The sequence below is a fragment of the Orcinus orca genome, chromosome 3 (genome assembly GCF_937001465.1).
Source record: "Orcinus orca chromosome 3, mOrcOrc1.1, whole genome shotgun sequence".
Lineage (NCBI taxonomy): Eukaryota > Metazoa > Chordata > Mammalia > Artiodactyla > Delphinidae > Orcinus > Orcinus orca.
In genome coordinates, this window is record NC_064561.1 from 182497772 (window position 1) to 182517030 (window position 19259).

The 19259-nt window shown below is 58.4% G+C and overlaps 1 protein-coding gene across 1 annotated transcript; it reads right to left on the reverse strand.

Annotated features, from left to right (window-relative positions):
- Positions 1–6686: 6686 nt before the first annotated feature.
- On the reverse strand, positions 6687–12272 carry IRX1 (iroquois homeobox 1). Its single transcript, XM_004274504.3, has 4 exons — positions 11706–12272; positions 7849–8872; positions 7423–7495; positions 6687–7128 (listed from the first exon to the last, which is right to left on the reverse strand). The coding sequence occupies exons 1-4, from the start codon at positions 11979–11981 to the stop codon at positions 7071–7073; spliced, it is 1431 nt and encodes a 476-aa protein (XP_004274552.1). The 5' UTR covers positions 11982–12272; the 3' UTR covers positions 6687–7070.
- Positions 12273–19259: the final 6987 nt, after the last annotated feature.

Consider the following 19259-nt stretch of genomic DNA (forward strand, 5'->3'; position numbering starts at 1 on the left):
CGGATCGAATCACGGAAGCGGTAGGACTGTGTCTGGCAAATTGGTCAGGATAAATGTGTTGGAAGGGCAGGTGAAAATCACAACTGCTCAGCGGTAATTCACCCATCAGCGCCCCCCTGCCCTCAAACACCTGCCAGGGAAGGGTCCAGAGACCCTCCAAAGCAAACATCACCAGCACAGTATTTTACTATTACTTACTCTGAATCTTCTCTAAGGTTGCAAAAGCAATATTTCAATGTACTCTTTCAGGAGGGGAAGGGAGAAAAAAAAAGATTAATAAAGATGTTAGGAGGATGAACTGCTGTGAGATTTGGTTAATTATTCCCCACAGGACTGCCCCAGCAATCTGCTGACATTTAGCCCCGACCTTGCAAATCCTCAGTAAATATTAATATATCAACTCAAACAGGGACCGTGGTTTTCTTGGTTCACGGAGCTCGGAGAGATTTGCCACAGTGGGGAAAAATAATGTGCAGAACTGAGGAGACGCGCTGCTTTGATTCCACCTTCTGCTGCGCACATGAGCTGGGAACATCAACAAAATGGCAATGCTGTTCCTTTGCCACAGCCGTAGAGCGACACTTCAGATGCCTTTGCTTCCCTTTGTACAGCCTGCTGGAATAATCCCAAAACCACAGTGGCAAGAGATTAGAAAGGAGGGAGAGGAGACTCGGGTAGAGGAGAAATCGCAGTTGATTATCTGCAAGACTGGAAATTTCAATAATGTGGAGGCCCGCCCTCTACCCCGATCCACTTCCCCAGAACCGTGGGCCCCGGACAAGGGCAGGGGAACGCACCCCTCCCAGGCTCTGGGACTCAGCCTCCCCCTCCCCCATTACCGCCTGCTGCCCTCCTGGATCCAGGTCCACACAGTCCCAGAAGCATATATCCGAGCATGGAAATGGCTGCTTTTGACTGAGGGTTTGCCAAAGGAGAGGGAAAAAAAAAAAAAAAAATGGTGGTTGCTTTTGAAATTTTGCCCTACCTGTGCTAGCGGTGGTGGTATTTTTGGAGGTTTTCTTTTCCATGCCTCAAATTCAGATAGCTGTTATTGACACATCCTCTCATAAATATTTTGAAATTCCTAATGGTTGGATGTTTGCTGAGGGCCCAGGAGGCCTTCAAAGTTCCTGGGTGTAAGAAAGGGGCTTCCTGGGCCACATTTGGCTATCAGATGTACTGTGCCGCAGAGTTAATGCGTGATTAATTTTATTCATAAAAATGTTAATCACTTCATTGTGAGATCCTTTTAACATTCACTGCAGCCAGCACCTTTTTAATTTCTCTTTCCCACCGTCTCGCAGATGTATTTAATATTTTCAGACATTGCCGCAGCTACCCGAGGACCCGGCAATTAACCATACGTTTAAAATTCAGTAACAAGCAAAGCTACAGCAGCTACAAACAAGCAAACGGGAAAAGACACAGGGAGGAAAGACTGCAAGTGGCCAGCCCGCATGGCTCCCTCTGTCTGCAGTCGCCCCCTGACCTTCCCCGCCCTCCGGGCCTCCCTCCCCGGAGTGCCTGAGCTCCGACCCCGCGGAGGAACCCGGACAGCATCTTACCCGCTCGAAAGGGCAGTTTCAAGTAGAAGGAATTAAGAAAAAAATGTCCTTCGGTTTCAAGGATGTAAACCATCTCGGAGTTATTGCCACCACTGCGCTCTGCCCCCGAGCCCCGGGATCCCGCGGACTGCGGACAGACAATGGGGACGGTGGGGCGGGAGTAGGTGGGTGCGCCGGCCCCCTGGTGCAGCCGGGCCATTGTGTCCCCGCATTCCGCCAGTGCTCAGTCCGCTGGGTAAATGGATTAAGGGATCAGAGACACCCGCGGCGTCTGCAGAAACCGAACAGCGGCCCGCAGGAAGAGCTGCACTTGTGCCCAACCCGGGCCGGCGAGCATGCTGGAGGGGGCGGGTAGGGCGTCCACCAGGCCTGAGCACCCCGAGAGCCCTCCCAGAGCCCCCACTGTGCTGCCCGCTCCCCTGCTGGGCTCAGGGCCACTGCCTTCTCTGACCTCCCACTGAAGACAGTTCCAGAATTTCCGACCACCCCAGGGGCCTCCCCAACCTGTGCTACCCTGGTGACTTGCATCGGCCCTGGGCCTTCTCCTCCACTGAAAACAAATGATAAGAAAGAAATGTTAAGGCTGCGTGATACAAGGATGAATGGATATATTGATAGTATCTATTGACACGTTTTCCTCCACCTAAAAGAAACTTTTCTTTTCAACTGAAAAGAAATTAAATATTTTCATAAGCCTCTAAAAGCACTGTGGCCCCAGGCCCCGTGGTCCCTGTGCCACCGGGTCCCCTCTGTCCCCCCTGTGCTGCCCCAAGGGGGCCCATTTTCAGATGTCTGTACTGGGAGGGAGGGGTCTGCATCCAGCTGCAGTAGCTGGGGCACAAAGGCAGCCAGCAGGCCCCGTGGGATGACCTTCTGAGGCCTCTCAGCTCCGAGCTATAATTAGGGCCACTGGCTCAGAGGGGCGCTGGGGCAGACCTGCAGGCTCTCTGTCCCCAGCAGAGCTGAGAGGGGACGGCTGCGGAGCTTCTTACTTGGAGAGACCAGTCACCCCATGCCCCTGGGTGGACAGGCGCAGCCCAGGAAACCTTTCCTGGGGGCCCTGCTCCCTTCAGGCCAGTTCAGAGGACCCCTTGAGGCGGCTGGGCACTGTCACTACTCCTGGAGTGCACCCCTCTACCTCCTTGTTCTACCTCCTGGCCCACCCAACCCTGGATTCACCACCCCTGGGCCAACCCTCCCCCGCTGACCCCCCCACCTGGAGCTGCATCCTCCAGTTGAGGCCAGAGAGATGAGACAGGAAGCTCCCCAGGGCCAGGCAAGTCGAGGGACCACAAGGCACAGGGCGCGTGCTCAGTGTCAGGTCCCCAAAGCTTCCTCTCTCTGGGCGCTGGGAGGAGGCCTGAGTGCCTGCCTGACTCATGCCCCAGTGCTGGGCCCTGCAATGCGGCCCGGACAGCCCAGGCGGGGAGCAGAGACCGCCGGAGGCTGGGCAGGCTTCCCAAGCCCCCATGGCCTGTGTACCCCAAACCTGTGCCAAGCCACCCCCCACCAGCAACCCCCTCTGGCCTTAGCTTCCTTCCCTCCTTTCTGACCTCCAACTTGAATGCCCCAGGGGCAAAATCCCATTCCCATGGCACACTTCCCGCACCACGTTCAGGACAGTGCTCTGGGCTCCAATCTCGCCATAAACCGGAGCGGCCACCCGGCAGCCTCAGCCCCAGCCTGACCCTGCCTCGGCCACCCGGCAACCCCGGGCCTGCCGGCACCGTCAGGAAACCCCAGGGCTGCAGGGCCAGAAAGAGGCCTCGGCTCAGGAGACGGGTTCGGGCAGAGGGGCCAGGGCCCTGCCAGGGCCTCCACTACAGGGAAGAGGACCGGCGCCCAGACTGGGGCATCACCGCCACGGGTGTGCGCCCACCCTGACCTCTCTCTCTCCCCTCCCCCTCCCTCCCTCTCCTCCGGCTTCCTAGCTCCCCGGCAGCCCCATCTACAAGGACGACTGAAACTTTATAGGACATGATTCATCGGGTGGCAGCCCTTCGGAGTCACGGCGAGTATTACATTAATCAGTGTCAGGCCACTAAAACCGAGATATGAATATGAATTCTCCATATTGCAGGCGAGATAAATGTGCTGGTGATTATAATTGATCGGGGGAGGGAGGGAAGGAGGGTGGGAGCAGTGAGGTTTCAGAGACCAGCGGGTCACCGATTGGGATGGGGCCTGCACCCACCCCCCAAGTCCTCAGACCAGCAATGTCTGAGGGGAGATGCTGGTCTAGAAAAACCACACCTGGATCATCTCCCCGTCACCTCTGCCGGCCTGAGCTGGAGCAGAGAGGTCTCCAAATCGGGTTTCCTCTTTACCCTCTCCCCAAAAATAAGACCTAATAAAGACAGAAGTCTGCTGTCCCGGACACGGGGTACCCTTTCTACGGGAACCTGGTCCCTAGGGAGGAGGGAGGCCAAGTTGCCAGCATTAATCCAGTGGACATCCCTCACCCTTACCCATTTTCAGGTTTAGTCTCCTCCTTACAGGGCTACTGCCACCCTCTGAAATTGTGCTGGGTACCGGTAGCGGAAGGTGGGAGAGAGCACCTCTGTTCACACAGAAAGTACCAGAAGAACTTCCATTTTGGCTTTAAAGAGAAGGGGGTTTCTATGTGCACTCCCAGATAGTTCAGGTGCTGAAACACTGGGCTCATCAGGACCTCCCCGTGGGGTATCGCACACCCCTAGGCGTGCACACCCTTAGGTGGCTGCAGTGGTTGGGAAAGATATAAACAAACAGCACACAAAGGACACAAATGCTTTTCAATGCTCAATTAAAAATTCATGTCTAGCTCTTCAATGGAGGAAAATTATTCTGAGGCTGGCAATCTGATTTCTTTGCAGTGAAGCTTTGGTCCCCAGGAGGAGGGCACGGACCCTTCACGACTTCTAGGCCACAGGGTTCTGAGGCCTCAGACCCCCCCTGGTGGCTCAGCCACCTGGGCGGCAGCATCCAGGGGTCCCAAATGTATTGGATAGAAAGAAAGAATGGAAATATGGGTTGAAAGCAGAAACACCTGCATGGACTATCCTATTTGATTCTGGGGTTTAGGAGTAAAGACAGTGGAACTGGGCCAGGGGCTGAGGACTCCATAGCCCACCTGAATCCCACCTGCTGCTTCCGGCAGTAGCTCAGAAGGGGTTTCCCCGCACGTTTTGGCCGCCAGAGCAGCTTGTCTGTGGGCCAAGAACGCACTTCCTCATCAGAGGAGCAGAGCACTGCTCCTCTAAGACCTGGCAGCACGCACTCTCCCAGGAGCACAGGAGGCGTCGGGTCCCAGAGGTCAGGGCGGGACCCAAGGTTCTGTTCCAGAGCTCTGCAATGGGGAGCGGAGGGCCGCACTGTCCCCTGCAGTCCTAGCATCGAAGACAGGCCAGAAGCTCCTCTCTGACTCGGCAAGGGACCCTGGGGACAACGTGAACACCCGCCTGGAGCCTGGTTCTAGCCCTTCTCCCCAAACGCCAGCAGCCTACACAGTAGGCCCAGCAACACACACTCCCGATTTCAAACAAGTGGGTGGCACTCTAGAACACAGAGGAAGCCCCTCCAACATAATTCGAGGCTCGCGTCCACAGCACCCCCAAAGCCAAGGACCCCCAGATTTGGGGCCCTACCCCAGGAGCGAGATTGACGCCTCCACCAGGGCCCTATTCCGCTTGCGGCCCATAGAGGGCGCCTCGAGAACGTCCGTTCGGACTGGAAGCGGCTCCACCGCGGCCGCCGCCCGCCAGCCGGTCCTCGGCTCGGCTCCGCGGCCCGGCTCTCCAGCGGCTCCACGCTCCGCACCCGCGCGCCCCGACGTGCCGTCGGGCCACGCTTGCCGCGGCCGCCCCTTCGCACTTCCTCCCGCCTCTGGGGCGGCAAGCGGGGACCTTTTCTTCTAGACCGATGGCGGCGGGGGGAGGCGCTGGAGAAGGACGCGGGCGCGGGGGGGGGGCGGTCCGGTGGGTGGCGCCCGCTGGTTCCGGGCACGAGCGCCCCTTTCCTCGCCGCAGAGGAGCCAGGGGCAGCCGGCCGCGCCCGGCTTTCTCCTCCCGCAGCCGCGTCCCTCGCCGCCGCGAGTGGCCCCGGGACAGCGGGTCCCGAGGGTCTCGAGGGCGAATCTGGGGCTCGGCTCGGGGTGGGGGAGGTCCTGTCCGACCCCGGGGACTCGGCCTCCTCCCCACTGGGCCGGGTACCTCCGCAGCCCCCATCCTCACTGGCAGTTTTACAAAGCCTGCTTTCGCGGTGTTCACCAATTCAAGGGTCCTGCACCCTCTGGAAGTGCAGGCTGTGCATCCAGCTCCGCACGCCCCACGGCCCTCAGTCCTGACCAGTGCGGTTCCCGAGGCTCCGGGCCGGCTCCTTCTGCATTGTTTCCTACCATCACTCCAGCTACCTCCCAGCCCAGCGGCCATTTGGGCGTTACCGGCTCCTCGGCTCGCTCGCTGGGTGCGCCCAGTGCAGGGCGCATGAGTTTAAAGGGGCGTCCCTGGGAGACCGAAGCCCGCTCCCCTCTTTGTCACCCCCACACACTACTGCAGCCCCGTCGCTCACACGCCCAGAGAACCACGAAGCTGCATCCCTGGCAGGAGAGTTAAAAGAAAAAAAATTCCAATTTCTCCATGAGTGATTTAGCCAAATAACTAAAAAATACACTGAAAGCAAAATTTCATACTCCATTATGTCCTCATTCTACCTATGAAACGCCCCGACGCCACGATGCACCTCTGAGACAACTGGTTATAAACTGATTTCAAATACGAAGTCCTCCTTTGGGGAGAGGATTGGAAATTCTTTTCACTTTTCCCCCATCGTTGCCCACTTCAAAAAATCGTTTTATAAACTGCCTAAAATCAAACTCATTTATGTCTTGAGAAGGGCGTGTCCAGATAAATGTGTAAGAGTTGGAAAGAACTGAACTGCCAACAAGGATTGCCCTGGTAACATTAACAAACGCAACACCGATCAGGAGACTGAGAAGCACCCGCCTTTGGGGTGGAAACTCCCCCGGAGCTTCTTTCCCCAGCCACAGGCACTAGAGCCCTGCCACGATGCCAGGATTCCTGATTCCAGGATTGAGGACGCCCCCAGCGACACCCAGCCACACACAGCAGCAGGAGCAGTGGCCATCATTTCATTTAGTTTATTAGACAAAAATATATGATTTAGACAGGTTCGCTGACGCGCTATTTACAATCTGAAATCACTCTATATACAGAAGGAAAAAAAAAAAAGAAAGAAAGACAGAAGCACATGGGGGCATTTACCGAACTGATAATGCCCGGAGCACGGTGACGGCCCCCCGGGGCGGCGGGCAGAGGCCGGGCTGCCTGGACGCGAGCTCGGGCCGGACGAGCCCCTTTCTGCAGAAAGCGATGGATGGGAGTCCTTGACTTCGTTGCCAGATTTGCCCTTTACACCAGTTTGAAATATTTGTCTTGATTCCTCCCTCACCCCCTCCCTCCCGAACTTCTCCCCCCTCCCCCCGCAAAAGTAAAAGAAGACCCTGGATCAGGCTGATGGGAGGGCTGCTAGGATCCTCGGCGTCCCCTCCTGCGGGGCCAGCGAGCTGCAGGGGAAACACAGCAAGACAAGAAGAACACAGCGCTGTCAGTGGATGGAAGCTGGGACCCAGCATGGCCGGTGCTGCCAGCCAAGCGCCTGGGGGGCGGCGTGACCTGCCCCCGCGACGCTCCCGGCTCGGGAGAAACCGGGGCGGACTACGCTGGCCAGGGCGCCCGGCTGGTGGACAGCGCCCCATCCACGCTAACTTACGCGACCCCTCTGCCGCCTGCCACTGCTCAGCCTCCGGCCCCCGAATCCCCCTCGCCCCTACCCAGAGGTAAACACCAACGGCACTCACTTGTCGCGCACGGGCTGGAAGGGCGACTTTAACTGCTGTGCCGGCGAGTCCGGCCTGGGGATGAGGTCTCTCTCTGCGAGGGAGGGGAAGAGGCAGAGCGTTAGGGCCCAGAGACAGTGGGGGGAAGGGGTGCCGCAGAGGGGCACAGGCCTCCTCCCCCCCCACCCCGCCCCGTTCCTGGGAAGTGTCTCCAGGGAAACCTCCCTGCCTCCCCCGGGACAGGCCAGCGGGTAGAGCTCAGCTTTCTCGGGAGAGCCGGCGGGCCGTGGCCTCGCTCCTTGAATTCAGGCAGGGATTACTGCTCAACCCCGAGCTCAGCGGTCACCGCCTCTCACCCTCCGGGGCCAGAGCTCCCCTCCATCCCCAGCATCGCCCGGGCTCCGGATTACTGGCCTGGGGCAGGGCGGACGTCCCGGGGCGCTGTACCTGGGAGCGAGGGGCTGCTGCGGGACGAGGCCTTGTCGCCGTGGAGCACCCCCACGGCCACGGTGACGGGTGGCTGCGGCGGCGGCGGCGGCGCGGACAGGTGCGGGCCGTGGGGCGCGCCAACGCCCAGGAAGGAGCGCACGTTGAGCAGCGAGCCCTGCGTGAGGAACGCGCCGTTGGTCCAGTTGGAGAACTTGCCGATGTGGCAGGTGTACAGTCCGTGGCTGGGCAGGAAGGCCGGGTGTTGCAGCGGCGCGCCCGCGGGGGGCCCGTGCGCGCCCGCATGGCCGGCGGGAGGCGGCGAGGCCTTGGGCGCGCCGTCGGGGCTGGTGGCCGTCTCGGCCAGCGACCAGATCTTGGGCTTGCTGTGCGGCGCGCCCTGCAGGCCGCCCGCCGCGGCGCCCGGACTCAGCAGGCGCGTGCTGCCAGGCTCCGGGACCTCCTTGGCCAGGCCCAGGGGGGAGTCTTGGGGCTTGAACGTGTCGGCGGCCGCCAGCGGCGAGCCCTGGTCCCGGGCGAGGGCGGCAGGCGCGGCGGGCGCGCGCGGCGCCTCGGCTTTGTCCTCGTCATCCTCGTTGCTCTGGTCGCCGTCGTGCTCGTCGATCTTGTCGATGTCGATGCTCTCCAGGTCGATCTCCTCGTCGTCCTCGGCCTTCTCAGGGTCCCCCTCGGTATCGCTTCCGAAAAGAGTGCCGTCCTCCTGGTCCTTGCTGCGCGCGCCCCACGTCACCTTGTTCTCCTTCTTGAGGCGCCGGCGCGCGTTGGCGAACCAGGTGGAGACCTGCGTGAGGGTCATCTTGGTGATGATGGCCAGCATGATCTTCTCGCCCTTGGTGGGGTAGGGGTTCTTGCGGTGCTCGTTGAGCCAGGCCTTGAGGGTGCTCGTACTCTCGCGCGTGGCGTTCTTGGGCCGCCCAGGATCCCCGTACTGGAACTGCCCGTAGGGGTAATAGGCCGGCGCCGTGTGGGCGGCGAAGGTGGCGGGGTGCACCCCGGGGTTGTCCTTGAGCTCATACTGTGAACCCTGCAGCCACAAGGCCCAGCGAGAGAGTAGAGAGAAAGCAGGGGGAAGAGAGAGAGAGAGAGAGAGAGAGAGAGAGATGAGTCCCCCAAACTGGGAAAGTGGGAGGCAGACGCTCCCGCCGGCTCCAGAATGGGAAGCCTAGTCCTAATGCACCACCCGGGTTGGAAGAGGGGGTCAGACCAGAAGCTGCCTCCAGAAACTGCCCTTCCACCCATCATGGAGGTATTTTTGTCACTCAAGAAAAGTTGCAGAATCCTAGAATCTCTAGGAGACCACAGCGGGAGCCGCAGCCCCTAGGATTTCCCTAGGCCGCCCGCAGGGCCCCCAGCCCCACCTCCCAAAACAACTCCAGAAGCCCGGGTGTCCAAGTTTATCTCACACTCGCTAGAGGGGAAAACCTTTTAACCAGGCTGATAAAACAGTTTCTCCAAACGTAGAGAACCAAGAGCCCAGGCCCCCTCCCTTTGACCCTGAGGGGGTCAAACAAAATAAACCATCCTGAGTTTTCTGAGAGTCCAAATCCACCAGCAATTTAAAATGAAAGCACACTCCTTTTAGCTCCCAAATTAACCTGCATAGAATGGCTCGCCCGCCCCGCACTTAAAGGTCTACAGTGGGTGACAGGTAATTTAAAATTTTAATCCTGGCCATCACCGACAACAATAACAAAAACACCATTTGTTTTTTTTAAATACAAAAAGAGGGTTTATCCGGTAAAACATTAACGGGAGGGCCCTGAGCACCAACCGCGCAGAGCAGAACTGTTTCCTAGGCCTCTGCTCCAAGACTTTATCTCTCAAGTTTGACTTTGATCAGGAGCAAGTAAGCACAGACTGTTTGCAAGGCATTTAGAGGCCGTGATTTATTTGCAATCAATATTCTTTTTATCATCGGTAGTAAAACACAGCAAGTCAAATTATCCCATCAGGTTTTTTGGTAAATAACATTTTATCTTTCTAACAACCTCATTAGGCCTCATTATTACCATAAATTGCCCAGACAGACATTCACTCACAATTTTATCTTTTGTACTTCCAAATCCCCAACCGTAAAGGCTTGGAAACCTAGACCTAGAATTTGGGTTTGGATTTAGGCTTCCTTTCAGGAAGCATCAGGAGACCAGGAGGAAACACATGCGCACGTATATCTACCTTTGGGGGCGGGGTGGTTGGATTTCTATATAGTTTCCCCTCCGTAAAAGAGAAAAAAAAACAAGCATCTCCCTTCCCAACCTCACTACAATGGGAGCAGATCCTCACCACAGAGGCCCCCCTCCCCTACAAACGCACGTGGGTTTCCCAACTGGCACACATCTGTATTCAAAATTTCTGTAAAAAAATTATAATCCTTCATGTAAAAATTGTCGAGTTGTTGTGTTAGCAGAGAGGGGAACCGGGACTCTGGAGAAAGTTGCAAAAAGCAGATTTCTTTGACTAATTAGTTCGGTGGTCGAGGCCCAGAGACAAGGTTTCTCCGGCCAGATTTCGTTTTTGCCTAATCTTTGCAAAATGTACTTTGCACTTTTCTAATTATTTTCGTTGTAACTGTAAGGAAGACATTTCGGCCTCGTCTCTGCTGGGAATTCTTTTTGAAAGGATACCTTGTAAATCTCTCAACGCTTCTCCCTGCCTCCCAGCCGCCAGAACAAAATGGGAGCTGATCTTTTTTGATAGCAACCGATCTGAAAGGCAGCTGGGGCCGCTTTCAGAGAAATAGGCTTTCTTTTCAAAACTACAAGAAAAGTTACAGGAAAACACACCGGCCGCTTTGCTCCTTTACTATTGTCGGGTATGTATTTCCTGTCTCTTCTTCGCGGAGTGGGGAGACGTGGCGGGGGTGTGTGGGTGGGCGGGGGGGGGGTCCTCGCAAATTGCGTGACCCCGCGGGCAGCAGTGCAGGAGGGGTCTGCCTCCCCGACCCGCGCGCCCGGCGAGCCATTCCCAGCAGCCCGAAGTTTAAGGCAGACTTTGCAGTCAGACCTAGGAAAATGGACCCTTTAGATCAACGGCCCCGCGGAGCATGAAATTTGCAGCCCCCGACTCCTCCATGTGACACCCACTGGGGCAGGAGCCTAAGAGGACAGCATTTATTTTAAGCCCAGGGACACCACTCTCTTCAATCCTCCATTATGCAACGCAGGAAGAAAAGTGCTTTTCTTTCGGTGCAAATGAAATGAAAACTTTGGCAACTTACGAAAGTCAAAGCAAACACCGTTTCAGACGCCAACAATTATTTCGCCTTCATTTTTTGTTTAATTTCAAATTTGCGCTCAAGCCTCTAAGAGACCCCTCGGCCTGTCGGATCTCCATTGTTAGGTTTATTTTGACCGCCTCTACTACGCTTTAAAGGGTTCAGATACAACTGCAAGAGCCCTGCCAAAGAGGGAGAAAATCGAGTCTCCCTGGCTCAGCCCAAACGCTGCAATGGTCGCGCCAGCGGGGCCCGCGGGCCGGGAAGGGGCGTCCGGGTAAACCGGGCCGAGCCGCCCCGCCGCCACCGAGCCAGGGGCGCCGGGCGAGATTGGCCCCGACCTCCAGCGCCGGCCGCGCGCCCCGGGCCTGCTCCCGCGGCCTGCCGACTCCCAGCAAGACCCCCTGCGCAGCCCAAGCCTCCCACCTCCCGGCTTCCCGGGGCCCGTGGCGGGGCCGCTCCCGGCCGGCCTCTTCGAGCGCCCGCGGCCACCACCTCCTCGGCCCCGCCGGCAGGGCCGATCCGGCGCCCGCTCTCGCCTCCCGCGCCCCGAGCTGCCCCGGGACCCGGGACCCGGGACCCGGGACCCGGGACCCGGGCCCCGGGCCGCGTGCGGGGCGCCGAGCAGGCCAGGCTCACTCACCATCTGCGAGAAGAGGCTGAGGTCCGCGGCGTAGGGCAGGAAGGCGCTGTAGTTGGGCGCGCCCGCGTACGGGCCGGCCGCCGCGTACATGCCCAGCACCGAGGTGACGGCGGCCGCGCCCGCGCCCGCGCCCAGCTCCGCCGCCCCGGGCCGGCCCGACGAGGCGGCGGCGGCCGCCGCGGCAGCCGCGGCCAGCACTCCCGGGCGCTCGCCGCCGTAGGCGCCGGGCCCCGCGGGGCTCAGGTACTGCGGGTAGCCCAGCTGCGGGAAGGACATGTCCGCGGACTCGGTAGCGGCGGCGGCGGCGGCGGGCAAGTATTAAGGGGTGGCGGGGAGGGGGGGAAGCGCAGGGGGCGGGGGAGGCGCGGTTTGGGGAGCGGGACGCCGGCCGGGCGCGCTCGGGCCGGCCCGGAGGCGGGGGCCGGTGGCTGCTCCTCTGCCGGGTGCTCGCTGGCGCCCGGCTCCCGCCTGCGCCCGGATCCGCGATCGCGCGCCGACTGCGGCGGCCGCCCTCCGCTCGGCGGCGGGGCTTTCAGACACAATTTGAAGTTGATGCTTTGATTGGCATCCCCTTGAGCGCTGGCCCCGCCCCCGGCTCCCCTCCTGCCCCCTCCCTGCCTCCCGCCCGCCCTCGCCGGCTGCTCCCGCCCCTCCCGGCGAGCACGTGGTGCCCAGCGCCGGCCGGGCCACCTCCTCCCGCGGTGGCCGCGCGAGCGGCCGGGCAACGGGTGCGGGCCCGAAGGCCGCGGGCTCCTTCCCCGCCGGCCCCCGGGGCTGTCTGACAACCTGTCGACGCCGGTTTACAGCTGTCGGACACCGCAGCTGGCCGTTTCGCAGCCGAGGTGTGTCCTGCTTGCTTACAAAAAACACCTCAGCGCCTGCTTTTCCACCGTTCGGGCGGCGGGGAAGGGGCGGGCGGGAGCGCGATGACAGCCGGCGGGGAGCGGCCTCTCCTCCGAGGTCCATGCTGCCTTTGGCTCCCCGGGTCATCTTTGGCGGAAGTGCCGCGAAACCGGCGTGGAGCGACACACCGACGCGGGCGTGGCGTCCCCGTGGCCCCCACTAGGTATTAACAGGTCATCAGGCAGGGGCTAGGCTGGCCTCGCTGCACTTGGAGAAGCGGGAAGCGTCCGATCCCTGCAGGCTTTTCCAATTGTGAAAACTTTGAGAAAGGGCAACCCCAGCTGGGAAGCCACTAGCTTGGGGGAAGCAGATGGTCGGTTCTTGGGGGTGAGGGGAAAGGACCATTTTTCTTTGCGGAGAAAGGACCACTGCAGCCGGGAGGGAAGCAATCCGCCCCCACCCCGGTGATGGGAGAGGCCAGCCTGGCCTGGACCCCCTCGTTTGTCCACTAGGTGAGCAACGGCAGGAAGTAAACTTGTGTGGAGCGCGCCGGCCCGAGGCGGCGCCGCGACCAGGCCGGGGACCCGGCTTCCCTCTCCTCCCCCCGCCAGAAGAGCGGCGAGCGACCCGGCGGGGCAGAGCGCGCGCTGGGAGGTGGCTCCGGATTGCCTGGGGTCCCGTGGGGCTGGGGCGCAGACGCCGAGGGCAAGGTCCTCCTCGCCTCCCCGTGTCCTGGACCTCTCGGGCAGGCCGCTTCTGCGCTGCGCTCAGTGGCTTGGTCCTGGAGGCCAGGGGGGGAGCGCACTCAGGGTACCTGCCTGGCCCCCCGGGGCCGCTTTGCGCTCCATCTCCTAAGCTGCAGCCGGCGCCAGGCGTGTACTCCCTGCTGCTGCGTTCGGGCACGCGGAACCCGGCGGGAATTTCATCCAGGGACCTGGGTGGCGGCCTCGTTTGGGGGCCGTTTGGGGCAACAGAACTGAGGCCATGCCCCCAGAACGCTGTGATGCTGGTGACCTGGGCCACCTGCACCCTGGACACCGACCCGATCACCATCCTCTAGTTCCCTATTCCAGCGGCCCCAACCTACTAGGTCCAAGGACTCCCCGAGCATCAGGAAAGATCCCGTTTCCCCCATCTGGGGGCCTGAGGACAGTCACAGAGCCGCCACCTATAATTAGCGACAATAACGCCCATAATAGTAATTACTAATTACCAGCTGTGTAATCAGGCTTTATTTTCTGTGTTCGGAGTCAGGTTTTCTTCCTGTTCATAACATCCTCCCTCTTCTCCAACCCCTACCCCCACCCCACTAACCAGTCCCTGCTCATGCCAGAAACCCCGTGCAACTGCCTGGGCTCCTTTCCTGCTCTGACAGCTTCTGGGGGGCCGCAGGTGGTCAGTCCTGCTCTGGGAAGCCCCTAGCCACAGCTTCCTCCTGCTGCCCAGCCCACCACCCTGCACTACCCAGCTCCCTCTCCCCCAACTCCCTCTCCCCAAAACAAACCCACTGGCCATCCCCACTGCTGTCCTGTTTAGCAAACTCCAGTGTCACATTTCACGGTGACAGGTAAATACAGGTGAGATAAGCCCTCTTGTGTGACTTGGAGAACCAGGTGGAATGTAAGCCCAGAGAAAATACTCAGTGTCAAGATTCAGCCACAGGGATGAATCACCTGCCCACCTCCTACCTGCAACAGCCCACCTTGACTCCCATCACACTGTAGCCCTCACAACCTGGGGGGAGATGGAGGGAGACAGGGCAGCAGCCTTTGTCCTGACCCTCAACCAGGCCAGTAGTGCCACCCGCTGTGCCTGGTCTGTGCCACCTCCTTTCTGGTCATGAAGTGATTGTAGGTTCCTGAAGGCACCTGGGAGGTGAGTGGGAATGGCACACCAGAAATGGTGCCTGAGGATAAGGAGGTGATGGGGGAACTAGTACCAGAAAGGCCTGTGGCTTTGCTCCCAGGGAGCCCTGGAGAGGTGCCTGTGGCCTTTCTCTTTCCCTGAGGGGTCAGGTGCTGGGATCCTAATGGAGCCTGGCAACCACCGCTCCCCATCTCTTCCCTGCTTTCTCCTTGGCCCTTTACCCCAAAACTTGCACGTGGAAAACTAGGAAGCAACGTCAACAAAAATTAAAATTAAAATTAAAAAAAGAAGAAATCTGCTTCCCATCGTGGAGGGGGGAGGGGAAGAGAAGGATCTAGAGACCAGCTGGCTCGACGTCTTCCCACCAGCCCTCTACTCATTTTTATCATCAAGCGGTCCAGGGGGGCCCAGGAAGGCCCGGGGTGCCTGAGCCAAGACAGCAGGCCCTGTGCCCGGACCTCGGGCTGACTTAAATACCGCCCAATGGATCCAGAACTTTCCCCAAAGAGGCCGGCCCAGTGCACCACCTAAGCCCTCTGACGTCCAGGGCTGTCACTCTGGTGGCCCAAAAGGCGCGGGGTCAAGAGACGGACCAGCCTGGTCCTGCGCCCGGACCCGTGGGCACCGGAGGGGTACGCAGGCTGCGGGGCTTCGGCCGCCCCGCTGTCGAAAACCGACAGCCTGGGGCCCTGCTGCTCAGGATGGGTGACTGGGGAGAGACCCGCTTCTCAGATCTTCAACCACCGTCCCCGCCTCGCAAGGGGTTGCTCAGGCAGGCCGGGCCACTGGTCTGGATGCCTCGCCGACCAGAGCATCCCCCGACCCTGTCGCCACCGGTCTTCACTGAGCCGGAGGCAGGGCCTGGGAACGGTGCAAAGCCAGACCTAGGGGTCGCTGCGCGGCCGAAGTGGAGCTCCGCCCGGGCGGTGTCCTGGCTTGGGTCTGGGAGCCCTGTGCTCAGTAAGGACCCCCACTCAGGGACCTGCGGCAGTTGGCCCCATCGCAGGCGCGACCCCGCGGAGCTCAGCAGGGGCAGTTGCCGGGACCCTTTGGCTGGAAGGCCCGGACCCTCTGCGCGCCGCAGCTGGGACGTGGGCCTCTGGGTGCACTCTTGTGTGTGTGTGTGTGTGTGTGTGTGTGTGTGTGCACGGCGCTTGTGTGCAGACTAGGCTCCGGAGGGAGGTGACTCTGGTGGGGGTGGGGAGAGAGGGCCCGGGGATGTGTACCGGGCGGGGCGGGGGGGCGGGGGACGGAGGTACTGATGCACGGTGCGTGTTTGAGCCAACTCGATGGAAAGTTTACTCGCTCCTTTTCATTATTGGGGGTGGGCGGTGCTAGTTTTCTAATAGGAGGGAATCGTTATCACCAATCCGAAAAATACCGTGTCCTTTTTCTTTCCCCAGCCCCTCGATAAACGTTCATCCAGCTCTCTTTCCTCCCCCTGCCCCCCACATATTTACATAAGGATGAGATTAAACCAACCAAACGGCATCCTCATTTACAATTTCATTTCTTCTGAAATAATTCTCCACCGATTTTGAAGCGTTGGTGACCTAGGTCTCTGAAGAAGAGGAGGAAGCTCGTGGGGAAACAGCCCACTCCCTGGAGCCATCACAGACCTGCCTTTGGATCCGAGAACCGGGCGACGCAGATCCGACTCGGGGATGCAGCCGTCGTCGCCTTGACCTCATCGCCTGCCTTTCAAAATGGCCATTACTTTGCAGATGCCAGGGCTACAGCGCTGGGCCGCAGCTCGGTGGCAGGGCGGGGCGGCCTGACCCTGGTCCGCGCCTCGCGACTACGGCCCGTCCACCCGCCCCGAAGCTCGCACCCTGATTTTTGAGTCTTGTTAAACACTCATATAAGACTTAGTTTCTCCAGCGAGATCCAGCCAGAAAGCCACCCGCTTGGCGACAGCGAGGCGAGTGTCAAACAGTCCCGGGCAGCTGAGACCCTCTCCGGAGCGCCCAGCTGTAACCCGGGCGCCCATGGGCGCCAGGCCAGGAGGTGGGTCGGGCCGGCGACTGTGATGCCGCGGCCCTCTCGACCCCGATCCCTGTGTGCCGGGCCTGCCCGCTCCTGCCGCTGCACGCTCAGACCCACGCGGGGGCCCGACCGGGGACACCCCTGGTGCCTCCTGGCCAAGAGTAGCACCCAGCTAAAGTCCTGAGCGCGCGGGACTGCGGAGACCCCGCGGCGAGACGTGCGCGCCTGGGCAGAAGTAGCCCAGGGGGCCCCGCGGAGGAGACGCCAGGAAAACCAGGGGAGCAAAACGCCCAGAGGCAAAGGACGCGGGACAGTGACATGCTCAGGGCAGTGCCCCGCACGGTCTCCCATGCAGAACGAGTGTCTGGATGTACTGGGGGCTTGGCTCCCTGGAGCGCGGCGGGCGGGAGGGCGAAGCGTGGTCCGGCGCCCGGAGCCTCCCCAACCGGCCTGCGTTTCCCAGGGTAGACAAATGGGCCACGCTGGCCCGGCCTGGAGTGTCGCGACGTCGCCGTCCCCGAGTGTCGGAGGAAGTGAATTACATGCGTGCGCACACACGTAAATATTTTATAAACCGCCCCTTAATTAACCAGATTGTTCCCGTTAGGCCTCCAATATGAGCCACGGCAGTGGTGTGCGGGTTTGCAGGGTTTATAATTTGATGTCACCAGACGGTTGCGCGGGGGCAGAGGTGCGATCGCCGTGCCAGCTGCACTTGTATTTATTTGTTTTTCTCCTGTGTTCCTGTAGGGCGCCATTATGCAGTTTTTAATTAGTTTGTGTTTGTAGTTCACCCGTCCCAAATCAATGCCATCCCGGAGCACGGCGATGTAAATTCTCGCAGTACAGGTGTAGCTGCCTGCTCGGGAACACGGGGAAGCGCGTGTCTGACAAATGAAAGCCGGGCGGCCGCGCAGCCGACTGTCAGCTCTCGGCAGCCGAGAGGCGCAGATCAAAGCCATAGGGGACTTCTGCGCCCCCGGAGCGCCTCGGTGGCGGCGGCTCCTAATGCCATTAGAGGGAGGCGGGCCGAGCACGGCGTGGGGGACAAAGTGACTTTTCATTTTGCTTAAGTCCTGGGTTTCCTGGGCCGGCGCGGGCCTCCGGCGCGCCCTGGGCATGGGGCCTAGGTGGCGCGGGGGACCCTGCGTTAGGCTCGCGCCCCGGACGCCCGGCTGTGCGCGCGTGCACGTAACTAGCGTAGGAGGTAGGTCGCTGCGACTTCCTGTGGGGTTCCGCAGCCTTTCAACACAGAACCCAGAGCTAACAGCCCGAAAACCTCGGGAATCCCCAGGCAGGAGAACCTTACCTCCACCCCCAGGTCCTGGTAGTTTCTCTTCTTGAAATGACCTCTGTGCAGTGCGAGTACATCTATTCTTCCAGCCACCAGGGAATTCTTCTAAAGCTTTTTTTTTTTTTTCGGTCGGGAATAAGAGATTGCTCATCTTTAACTAGACCACATAGAAATTATGATTCAACAGCAGTGTGTATTTAATTAGAGTAATCTCACTTGAATTTAATTACCTAGTGAATTATTTGTTTAAAAGGTAGAACGTCTTGTTTGCCAAGTGCAGTGCAGACCTCTGATAAGAACTTGCGTTATAAGGACATTACAGTTTAAAAGCAGTCATGTATTAAGGCTTATATTTTAACTCTTTGAGTGTGTAACCGTTACTGTACCACTCAAACACCAACTACCATCATCGCGGGAAGGATGTGGGGAGGGCAGAGGCGTCCTATTAGCCAAGCAGAGGTTCTTTTCTCTCGTGTGCACATGTCCCCTTTGAAATTAATATCCTCCAACGTTTCCTCATACAAGTCTATTTTTAAACTTATTTCATTTTTCTTTCAGACGCGTTTTTTTTTTGTTGTTGTTCCCTAGTGCCAGATGATAGGTGCCTATTAGAAGACTCATTTTAAGATTAGTATTTGCAGTGAAGTGGTGCATCCTTCAGGAAAACTCCAGCCCAGTTCCTCTGGGCCCCTGAGGCATCCACACTAGCTTCAGGAAGGCTTTCTGGGGTCATCGAAGTTTAGAGGAAGGGAAGCTACGGTGGCCCAGACTATCATTTCATTAATGCCTAATTCCTAAATTATGGAAGGATTTCATTCTCTCTTGTTTTGCAAAAGCAAGAGCAAATAATTCCAAGCCATGCCATCCTTTCTGATGGGCTCTGAAGTTGACTTGTCTCTGTCTATAACTGTAGCACTGGTTGCAGCTCATACAAAGTTTATGACTGGGGTCGCTGGGGAGGAGTGTGACCTGTTGGAAATCTAACAGGATGGCTGTTTTCTGTGGTCAAGTTACTGCAGCATCAGACGGCTTCGTTGCCTCCTCTACCCTGTGTGATGGACAGAATTTTCTGTCCCTGTGTTGTGGAATTTCAGCAGAGAAATGTATATATGGGATGGGGGGTGGGGGTGGCCCAGAGCGTGTTTCACCCTCTCACTAAAGAGAGAATAGGAAAGAAGAACAAATCGAATACACTTGGTTGAATTCCACTGTTATTTTCATCAATGGCTCATTAATCAAATATTCACTTTAATTGCAGGTTTGGGCAGTATTCTCACATAAATATTAAATATTAATAATATAGTGTTCAACTAAGTAGGAATGGGCTTAAGAGAAAAATACAACATTTTGATAAAAATTATTAATTTGTTTTTTTTAGAGTCCCTAATGTTTATCATAGCTATGCATTTTAAAAGTGATGCTTTGACAACCAGTAGTGGTTAAATTATAATATAAACTTAATCATATTAAATTATGGTTACAGTAGCATCTTTCTTCCTAAGAAACAGATCTACATGAATACCTATTTTCAACTTAGTTATAAATTTACTTCACATATTCTTCCA

What these genes read in the sequence shown, in the direction of transcription:
- IRX1 (XM_004274504.3), bottom strand. Translation starts at nt 11,981, where the DNA reads ATGTCCTTCCCGCAGCTGGGCTACCCGCAGTACCTGAGCCCCGCGGGG. An exon ending in TCAGCCTCTTCTCGCAGATG is followed by an intron (nt 8,873 to 11,705) that starts GTGAGTGAGCCT and finishes TTGTGGCTGCAG; the next exon opens with GGTTCACAGTATGAGCTCAA. An exon ending in CAGCAGCCCCTCGCTCCCAG is followed by an intron (nt 7,496 to 7,848) that starts GTACAGCGCCCC and finishes CCTCCCTCGCAG; the next exon opens with AGAGAGACCTCATCCCCAGG.